General features: G+C 41.0%; 1 protein-coding gene across 1 annotated transcript in view; it reads right to left on the bottom strand.

Annotated features, from left to right (window-relative positions):
* Positions 1 to 761: 761 nt before the first annotated feature.
* Positions 762 to 10,663, bottom strand: part of RHOBTB3 (Rho-related BTB domain containing 3) — a 135,024-nt gene continuing 125,122 nt past the window's right edge. Inside the window, exon 12 of the mRNA XM_006885372.1 lies at positions 762 to 1,435. Coding sequence (XP_006885434.1) covers positions 1,320 to 1,435 — 116 coding nt within the window. The 3' untranslated portion in view covers positions 762 to 1,319. The remainder of the gene's footprint in view (positions 1,436 to 10,663) is intronic.

Below are 10,663 nucleotides of genomic sequence, written 5' to 3'. Positions count from 1 at the left end.
GGTTATCTTGAAGGACAAGATTCCTGCTACTTATTATCAGATAAGACTGGAATCCTTGGAAAGAATTAGAAAAATTCAGCCCACTCATACCTTAATCTTAGTAAACTCATTAAAACAAAGTCTTGAGTTTAAGTAGCAAATTCTTTAAAAAGCAACTTTTCTTACAATTCATGTTTTCTTTTCAATGGATATAAAAAATAAAGGCCATACTGGTTATATGCTCTTTTCAATATCCTGGTTTTACGGATTAATCCATACCCAGAAGCTATGAGTGTGAAAAAGCTAAGATGACATTGGGGCATTTCCTCCTTTTCAGGCAGGGGAGAGTGGAGGCCCTGGTGGTGCTGACTCCCCCAAAAGAAGGAATCCCGTTATGCACTCTTCCCTCCAATCGTTCCTCCTATCTTTCCCTCAATTAGCAGCACCTCTTTTCTGCTTTCAGAGAAAGTTAGGTTTGAGCACAAAAATATATTTCCTTGTAGAAAATATATGTGCTTTAGGCAGCCCACTGTAAAGTAAAAAAGACATGGTTCCTTCATAAGACATGATCATAATTTTCAACAGAGTAACAGCTGCGCATTGAACCAAGCCCCGAGTTCTTCTCAGCAGAAGGCCCTGTGTGAGTAAAGTCCACATGCACACGAAGCCAGCCAGTGCTGCTAGGGTTCCTGCCTAGCCAGAGTCCCAGTGGGGAGAAGAGGCACTCATCGGCTTGTCACAATGGAAAACAGGATTCTCACCCCTCCACCCCACCAACTCACTATGATGGTGCAAACACTGTCACTAATTTGGAAATAAGTGGCATTCTACTTTCAAAATTCTAGTCAAATTTCAATTCCTAAAAATCTCACCTTAGGCTGATCAGTGTCCCCCAGATTTCTCATTATAGAAATAAACTGGGTTTTTAAATGCCTCTTATTTTAACAGAGCAAGTGTAATAATTAAATGTCTGTGTTAACCCTATGTGGTTTAGTTATCATGAATATGATTATTTTCTTAAACTTTAACATTTCTTAATTGGGAGGGGGGGTCTTAATATCATCAAAGTAACAAGGTCTCTTAAAGGGAAAAACTAGCTTACAACAGCTTTATAACACTAGGGTAAAGCCTTAGTTCTAGCCTACAGTATATCTTATTCCCTTTTAAGACCACAATAGTTGATTCAAAGAACTAATAATCATATTAAGTTGTATGGTGTTTCCTTTTTCTCAAAACACCCATATTGTTTTCTGGCATGAGAATTTTACTGGAACCCAGTGGTATCTCATTCTTCATAATAATAATTTAAAATAAAAGTGTATGCAAATAAAAGCTTCAGGTTACATGACTAAGCAGCGACATTTCCGGGAGTGGATATACTTCCTGTATTCAGCCAGCTGTTTCAAGTACATATTCGATGGCCATCTGTGCTTTTCAACGAAACTGCGTTCTTCCACTAAAAGTTTCAGAAAACATTGTTATTTGAATATATTTTACTTTAATGATTTCATTCTATTTAAAAAACAAACAAACAAAACAGTAAAAGGCTAACACTCAAACCACAGCACCGTGCCAAACCCTCCGGAAGACCTGGTACCACTCCTTTTATGCAGACATCAAGATACTTTTTGATGGATTAAACCCTGAAATTACCTGCTGATTTCATACTTAATGGGGAGCTGTGGTGGCTAAGTGGTAAGAAATCGCACTGTCGACCCAATAGCACATTGTTTGGATCCACCAGATGCCCTGTAGGAGAAAGATAGGCAATTCCCCTCCCCTGCCATTTCCTGGCTCTGAAAACCTGCTGGGGGGTCAGCCTATGAGTTAGTTCTGCATTAACAGTATTGAACAACAAAAGGAATGTGTTGATTCTTTCCCATACCCTCAAACTTTCTAAGATCATAATGCAAACTCTGGTTAAATATATAATCTGGATTGGTTACTGAATAATAAAAATAATGATGTAATCTTTGTCTCCAGTTTGATCATGTATCATATAGCAGTTTTTTAAATAAAAATTTTGTTTTTCCTGGAGAAGATAACTGACTTATTTTTCTTGTTTTACTTTTCTCTGAAATGGATTGCCCAAGTTGTGAAAAGCCCCTCAGGTCTATTTTCTACTCAGTCTGTGTTTTATTTTATACCATCAAGTCAACTATGACTCATAGCGACACTATGAACAGATCTGAATCTTGCCCTATCCTATGCCATCTGCATGACCTCTGACATGCATGGTACCCTTGCTGCCTGGAAGAATGTGCTGTAGTGTGATTAAGAAAGTAACTGTTGAGCTCACTGAGAGAATCTTCCAAGTGTCTGTATAATTTTTCTCTCTGAGGTTAGAGGTAAAACCCCGCCTAAAACTCTGGGCTTGAATCGCATGCCCAGAGTGTGGAGATGATGTGAAACTGCAAACACGTAGCTTCCAGACTCCCAGAGGCTAGAAGCTGGAGGAAGGCTGGAGCTTCACTATACAGTGTACATTTTCACATTACCATCATGTTTCCAGGGAGCTCTGGTGGCCTACTGGGTAAGAAGCTGAGCTGCCAACCTAAAGGTCTGGATCTAATAGGTGCTCTGTGGGAGAAAGATGGGAAACCTCCTCCTGTGCAATTTACAGCCTCTGCAAATCTGCTGAAGTCAGGTAGGCATTGGTTCTAACTCAAAGACACATAACAACAACAGGGGTTGGGGGGCACAGCCCATAAGGAGTTGTAGTACCAATCCAAAAGGGGTACCTCTCTGGCAGTTTGAATTCACCAGGGACTTCACAGAAGAAAGATGGGTAATCTCTTTCCATGAGATTTACAGCCTTGGAAAACCTGCTGGAGGTCAGCTAAGAATTGGTTCTGATTTGATGGCAATGAAAGTTCTGAGCCATGTTTCTCATCTGGCTCATTACTCTTAATCTGAGCTATACCCAGGCCGGGTCCAGGGGGTCGGGTATACTGTTTTGGGGTGTGTGTGTGTGTGTGTAATTCTCCCTTAAAAATTTTAGTAAGAAAATAGCTTTTAAAAAATAAAGACTTCTACACTATCAGATTGGAGTGAAAAGGAGCAGCTGAAGTTATCACAGACCAAAAATGCTGTCAGTGCAGTGTGCAAAGGACAGAGAAACCCTTAGCTGACTGTAGTCTCTTAAAGTAGTCACTTTAAGTCAAAGCTTAGAGTGAGCTTTCTTTATGTGGTCTATACTGCCCGTGTGGTCTACCCTGCATGTGTGGTCAAGTGTTTCATGGTCCTGTATTCCTGAGCACTACACTTCCTCCACTCCACTGAAGCTGCCAGGGCCTAGGTACTCATGGGACTTGGCTGGATGAAGCTCGTAGCAATTAAGAAACCCAAAGCTGTAAATGGAAACTATATGCTATGCCAAAACCAAAGGGGGAAAAAGAATTTTGTATAATCATTTATGTCCTTGGTTCCTTGTGTTCAGAGAAATTCTTCCTCATAAGACCAAGGTTCCTTTCAACACTAAGATCCGCTATAAGTATACCTGGGCAAATGTAGTTACTAAAAGGAAGTATAAAAGTATCCATGTTTCAACAACTATTTAGTAAATGTCTGCTGTGTTCCAGGTACTGCTCAAGGCATTGTTGTTGAAGCTCTTAGGTGTCATCAAGTCCACAACTCACAGCGACCCTATGAACAACAGATGTGAACCCTATCCTATCCTGTGCCATCCTCTTCATCTCTGTGCTGCTCAAGCCCATTCTGGTAGTCACTGTATCAGTTCAGATTCTTGAGGGACTTCCTCTTTTTTTGCTGAACCCATACCTTTCCCAGCATAATGTCTCTCTCCAAGAACTGGTTCCTACTAATAATATGCCCCAAATAAGTGAGCCTAAGTTTCACCATCCTAGCCTCTAAAAAGCACTCTGGTTGCACTTCTGTCAACTTTGTTTTGGAAATAAACATGTGCAATAAATAAATCATTCTTGTAAAAAATTATATCATTTAATCTCCAGCCTCCTTTCTATCATCAAGATCACACTTTTCGAAGGGAGCTCTGTTGGCCTAATGGCAAGAAGCTACACTGCAATACCAGAGGTACACAGTTTGAATCTACCAGATGCTCTGCTGGAGAAGGAGGGGCAATCTCCTCCTGTACCAGTCAGATCCGATTTGATAGTACACACACACACACACAGACACACACACAATAATAACATTTTTTAAAAGTTTAAAAAACGTTTAAAAAAACCCCCACGTTTTCCAATTTTTGTATTCCAGTTACCAATTATTATTAATGCATCATGATTGCAGATTCGATCTATTTCAGGCAGCAAGAGTTGGAAGAAATTATCAATTTCTTCAACTTTGGCTTTCATGGTTGGTATGTATATTTGAATAATGACCAGGACTTCCTTTTATGGATAGAATCCTATAAATAAGAGTACTGTATTTCAAAAATGTCTTAAAATGCTCTTTTTCATGATGAATGCCACACTGTTACAGTTGTTATGTGTCACTGAGTCACCTGTGACTCATAGCGACCCTGTGTACAATAGCTCTGAAGCCTGCCCTACCATTAGACAGTCTCACTGACTCCCAACACTCCTATTCCCCACTGCCCCACTTACTTTATCAATGCATCTCACCCAGAGTCCCTAGTTCTCTTAAATTTGGCATTTGTGGCACAACAAATCATGTAAATTTTGCTGTCAGTTTGGTGTACGATACTGACCTGTGTGTTACTGGAAGTTATTTCACCAGTATTTTGAATACCAGCAGGGTCACCATGTTGTTGTTTTTTAAATTTTTTTTTATTTTATTATATTTGTGTACGTGTACCGTCAAATCAGATCTGACTGGTACAGGAGGAGATTGTCCCTCCTTCCCCGGCAGAGCATCTGGTGGATTCAAACCGTACGCCTCTGGGATTGTAGTTGCAGCTCCTTGCCACTAGGCCACCAGAGCTCTCCTAGGGTCACCATGTTGGACAGGCTTCAGTGAAACTACCAGATAAAGACAAACTAAGAAACAGGACTGACCCTCCATTTCTGAAATAACAGGTCAGAGAAAACTCTACTGACAACTGAAGAACACTGTTGAATATGAGCACCTCAAGTTGGAAGGCATTTAAAACACAAATGAGAAAAAGCTGCCTCCTCAAAGTAGAATCAACCATCATGACGTGGATGGAGTAAAGCTTTATCATTCATACACAGTCCGTTTCACGCATGTATACTGTATTTTAAACAATCTTTCAGCAACATACTGTATTCATGTATATAGTGTTTCCCCCCTTTACAATCATTTTACCAATAACTACACTTGTAAAATTGTGTAAGTCATATACTTCATGCCTCCTGCTTTAATATCCCCCTTTCAGATAACTAATTTCTGATTGGTCCATCTCCATCAAACTGGTACTCTGAGGGAGGAAGCATGTCCCTTTTACTGAAGAATCCTCTGTTCAACTTGGAAACTCTGAGCATTGGCATCCACAAACAAAGTCCAGTCCAGAGCAAGCCATCAGGTTACAGCAACCGACCCTAACACACAGCATGGATCATCTTCTCTATCTGGTTTGACTCTGGTCAACTCATCCTCCTAGCCATCCATGGCTAGGTCTAAATGGACATCAGCCGCAATTTCAAGAGCTCACACTTATCCCTGTGTTCCAGACCTGTGGTCTCTTCACTGAGTTCTAACCGCCCCCCAAGGGGCCAAGTCAACAAGTCAAGGGTCGTCACAGAGGTCCCTGCTCCTCAAGCTAATAACCCTTCTTTCCTCATCCATATTTGTGCATCTGAGGTGGGCAGTGATGAAGGAGTACATTTAAGCTCAGCTCGTTCCTCCATTGTTGTATTCCTCCCACTTCCATTCCTGTGGATCCAGGTATCACTACGAGTGAGCATACTCCGACCTCAAGACTTTGAAGTGGGAACCTGATGAAGGATCTTCATTTTTTTGTGTGGCAAGACTCAAAATGAGGAAAAAGAGCTGCAAACATTCAATAATAATTGGAGCATGGGAAGTATGAACCTAGGAAAATTGGACGTTATAAAAAATTAAATGGAATGCATTAAGATTACCATGAAGAAAATTGGATGGGAGTTCTGTTGGCCTAGTGGGTAAGAAACTGTGCTGCCATCCCCAAAGTATCATATGATGATCTGAATTTCATTACTGAATATCATCAGTGTTGTCCAATTCTTTATGGTACAGTGACTCTGTGTATTTCTTTCACCTTTTTTTTTCTTTTCTATTTTTCTTTCACCTGCAGGTTTCCAGAGTCAGTAAATTGCACGGGGAGAGACAGTCCATCTTTTTCCCACAGAGAGCTGGTAGATTCAAGCTGTATGCCTTTGCTTTGGCAGCACAATTCCTTACCATCAAGCCACTAAGAGCTCCCTGAAAAAGTTGGCAGAAATCCTCAATTTCCTCTTCTTTGGCTTGAGCTGTTGCTGCATATATTTGAATGAGTAACAGTCACATTAACAGGTCTTCTTTGTATATCTGTGGATAGTATCCTATCACTCACAACATTATACTTTCGGATAGATCTTGGAATTGTATTTTTATCTATGAATGCAATACTAATACCATTCTTCCTCAGTTTTTCATTCCAAGCATAGTAGTGGTAAACACCTAGAATATCAATCTTCACCTGTTTCATTTCATTTTTTTACAACTTTCAGTTTCCCTACATTCATTCTTCATACATTTTACATTCTGATTATTAAACAATGCTTACAGCTGTTTCTCCTCATTTTGAGTGATTTCTATTCTGGGCTCTACCTCTAATACTAAAGTTGCCTGTATTCCTTTATTGTTCATAGGATTTTTAGAGGCCTGTTATTTCAATCCTGTTTCCTAGTCTGTTTTAATCTGGGAGCTCTGTTGGAACCTGTCCAGAAGGTGACCCTTCAGGCAGTTGAAACACTGGTGGCATAGCTTCCAGCATCACAGCAAGTTACCCTAGTACAGCAAACTGACAGATAAGTGCTGGCCCAATAAGATAAAATGATAAAAAAGCAAGTATATGCACCTCTAAGCTGTAAGTAATTAGCAACATGAAAATCATTCCCCCAATATAACAAACTGGCAGGTGTTGTACATTTTACGCCAAAATGTAAAGACAATTAGGCATATGAATATCATGGCACAGGATTCTTCTCTGGCCCCACCTGACCTGATCAAGGCATTCATGAGCAATACAAAAACAAAACACCCACCAAAACTCACTGTTATCATGTGAATTCCAACTCATACATAGTATCCTGTAGGACAAAGGAGAACTAACGGCTTCACAGGGTTTCCAAGGCTATAAAAATCTTTATGGGAGCCAAACGTCACATCTTTCTCCCATGGAGCAGCTCGTAGGTATGTACTGCTAACTTCTCAGTTAGCAAAACTCTTTAACCATTGGATCACCAAAGCTCCTTAGTGATAGGGCAATAAAAGCAAAGTCTCCTGTTCAGGAGCTTATAGATTAATGGCAGTCTCAGACAGTCAGTTGATAATTAAAAATTATATAATAAACCACCAGATGGTAATCAGTGCTCTGTTGAAAAATGAAGCAAGAAGGCCTGCAGGGCAGGAGGGGTGGTCAGAATTTTAGATCAGGTGGCCAGGGAGGGTGGTTCCCAGAAAGGAATAAATAAGCAGAGATCTGAATGAGGCAATGGAGACAGCCTTGCAAAAGATCTGGAAAGAGCTTTCCGGGCAGAGCTAGGAATATGCTTGGCAAGTCAGACAGAAAGAAACAAGGTCGGTGTGGCTGGAGCTCAGCAAAAGACAGGAGACTTGTGGGAAATGAAGCCAGAATAGTGGGGACAGAGCCAAACCTACAGCCCTAAACCACTGCATTTCTCTTTAAAAGCACATGGAAATAGATGATTTTCAAAGCAGTGACACTGCAAAAAAAGGTCAGCATTTTAAAAAAAGAAGAAGGATTTAATGATTAATAGAAGACACGCACTGCGATGGGAAAGTCTGCTGTTAGGGACCGCTCTAAAGTACTCAAGAGCAACGGTGTCTGTCTGGAGACTTAGGTGCGCCTGATACAGGCCATGGTTTTTGCAATCACTTGTTATGCATCAGAGAGTTGGACAATGACTAGGGAGCATAGAAGGAGAATTGATGCCTTTGATCTGTGGTGCTGGAGAAGAGTATTGAATGTGCCATGGACTGCCAAGAAAACAAACAGATTCATCCTGGAGAGGGTTAAACCAGGCTTCCTTGGAGGTAAGCATTTTGAGGCTTCGTTTGACATACTTTGGACATGTTGTAAGGAGAGACAGGTCCTTGGAGAGGGACATCATGCTTGGTAGGGTGGAAGGACAACTCAGGAGGGGAAGACCCTCTATGAGGTGGATTGATTCAGTGACTGGGGTAATCGAGATGGGTGTGTCAGAGGCAATGAGACTGGCACGGGATAGAGCAGGATTTAGGGCTGTTGTACACAGGCTCACTATGAGTCGCAGGTGACTCGACGGCACATAACAATAACAACAACAACAACAACAACAACATGGTAAGGAGTCAAAGATTTAATCATGAGATCATGCAGATGCTGTGATGTATGTGGGCTTCCACTCACTCCATCCCCTTTGAGGATAACAATTTCTAACAGTAGTATCTGAAGTCTAAGGAATGATTTTGGGGATTTAAGTCAGTGATAGCTGGAAAAGTAGCATGACTAAAAATGAAAAAATAGTAAGATCATGAATAGGTTTGTTGTTCATTTTCCTTAATCTCTGCATAACATGTCCAAACAACATCTTTAATAGATGATAGTCAGTCTGATTTAACAGCAATGAGTGAATTGAGTATATGTTGTGAGTTAGTCTCAACAACACACACACACACACACACACACAAACCAATGAAAAAAAAACCATCTACTTCGTCAGGGACCTCTGGGTGACTTAGTGGTAAGGAAGTGCGCTGCAAACCCAAAGGCTGTGTTGTTGTTGATGATTACCTTCGAGTCCAGCACGACACATAGCAACCCTATGAATAAAAGGCCTGAAGTCCCTCCACAACTAGCAACATTTATCAAAGTTCATAGAGTTTCCGGAGGCATGTTATTTAGGAAGTGGATGCCACTCCTGCTTCCAAAAACCAAAAGGTACAAGGTTCAAATTCATGAGCAGCTTCTCACAGAAGACAGGAAACCTCCTCCTGTGCAATTTACCATCTCTGATAACCACTGGATGGTCAGCTATGGGTTGGTTCTGACTTGAGGGTATAGAACAAGAACAACTTTCTCAAAGAGATCTCCAGTAGACTGACATTTCTCCTAAAATGCTCCCCCGTAAGAAGGGGCCCTGAAGTGTCTCTCTTAAAGTATAAAAAAATCAGTTCTCTGCACAAGGAACACTAACTCAGCAACTGAGAGGGTGCAAGCTGACAACACAGTTGCATGAGTGGGCCAATTATAAGATAGCAGAGGAAACTCTAAGCATGAAGAGTACAATGCCCTGCCCTTGAAGGGGCAGCTAGTGCTGGGCTCTCTGTAGACTCAGAGCACACAGATAATTCAACTTTTAAAAAAGCTGGAAGTGTGATTTGTAAAATATGTCATGTCACAATTTTTCACTGTTATTACAACATTTTAAAAAAATCCTTCTCCACCTGCCTTCAGCCTTTGGATTTCTAGCTTATGTCATCTAATTCAGACTGTCATATTCCCCCCTGACCCAGAAGGCGGCCTTCTTTCCCGTCCAGAAGGATGGCTCATTTGTGGGGTCCCGTCGTGAAGAGGCACTGCCGACTCAGAGGTTCATGAGACCCTTTCAATTTCCACGAAAGCAGTGTTAAGACAACCATGGACAAGGCTTCTGTGTCCTATCTTCCCATCTCAAAACATACCCAGTAGCCCTGCTTTTTGCTATGGCAGGGGCTCATAACATACTTTATAGGCAATTATATAAGTAATGTAATATAATGAAAGCTATTAATGTGAAGACATCATGGAACATCTTATGCCCAAAGTTATAATAGTATTCCATGGATATCACACATGGTAAAAATCTACTACTTCCCAGTTAATTCTGACTCTTAATAGGCCTGTAGGACAGAGTAGAACTGTGATTGATACAGGGTTTCCTAGGCTGTGAATAGAAAAGCCAACTCATCTTTCTACCTCTGAAAGCCTGGTGGGCTAAACTCACATTCTTTTCAGTTAGTTAGCAGCCCAACACTTACCACCAGGGCTCCTTCATATAAGATACTCAACTCAAGCTCAAACTCACTGTACTCAAGTCACTTTTACTCACCATGACCTTTTATCTGGTTTCTAAGGCTGGGAATTTTAACAGGAAGAGACTGCACATCTTTCTCCCATAGAGCTCATGGATTTGAACTGCTAGAGAAGCATGCCCTTTCAGTTAACGGCATAAATCTCTATAGAATATGTCACCAGAACTCCCCTATAAATATATTTTATCTACACTGGCATCAACAACAACATAGAGAGAAAGAGAGCACAGTTGGCCAAGTGATTAGAAAGTGATGGTACTAAGCCAAAGGCGGGTAATTTTAATCTGCTGCCCTCAGGCCTGGTTTTAATTGGTTTTGGTCAAACATTCTTCTAAGTGGTATAGCACTGATCTGTCCATTTGCTGTACGGACACTGATGTATCAAATGCAGTAACGGTTACCCATGGTGGACAGTGTTTGGTGGAGCTTCCCAATAAAAACAAGCTTAGAAGCAGGAGTGGCATCC

The sequence above is a fragment of the Elephantulus edwardii genome, unplaced genomic scaffold, assembly GCF_000299155.1.
Source record: "Elephantulus edwardii isolate Elephantulus edwardi_28Jun2011 unplaced genomic scaffold, EleEdw1.0 scaffold00043, whole genome shotgun sequence".
Taxonomy (NCBI): Eukaryota; Metazoa; Chordata; class Mammalia; order Macroscelidea; family Macroscelididae; genus Elephantulus; species Elephantulus edwardii.
The sequence above is the reverse complement of the archived record's forward strand: the minus strand, read 5'-3'. Positions and strand labels throughout refer to the sequence as shown.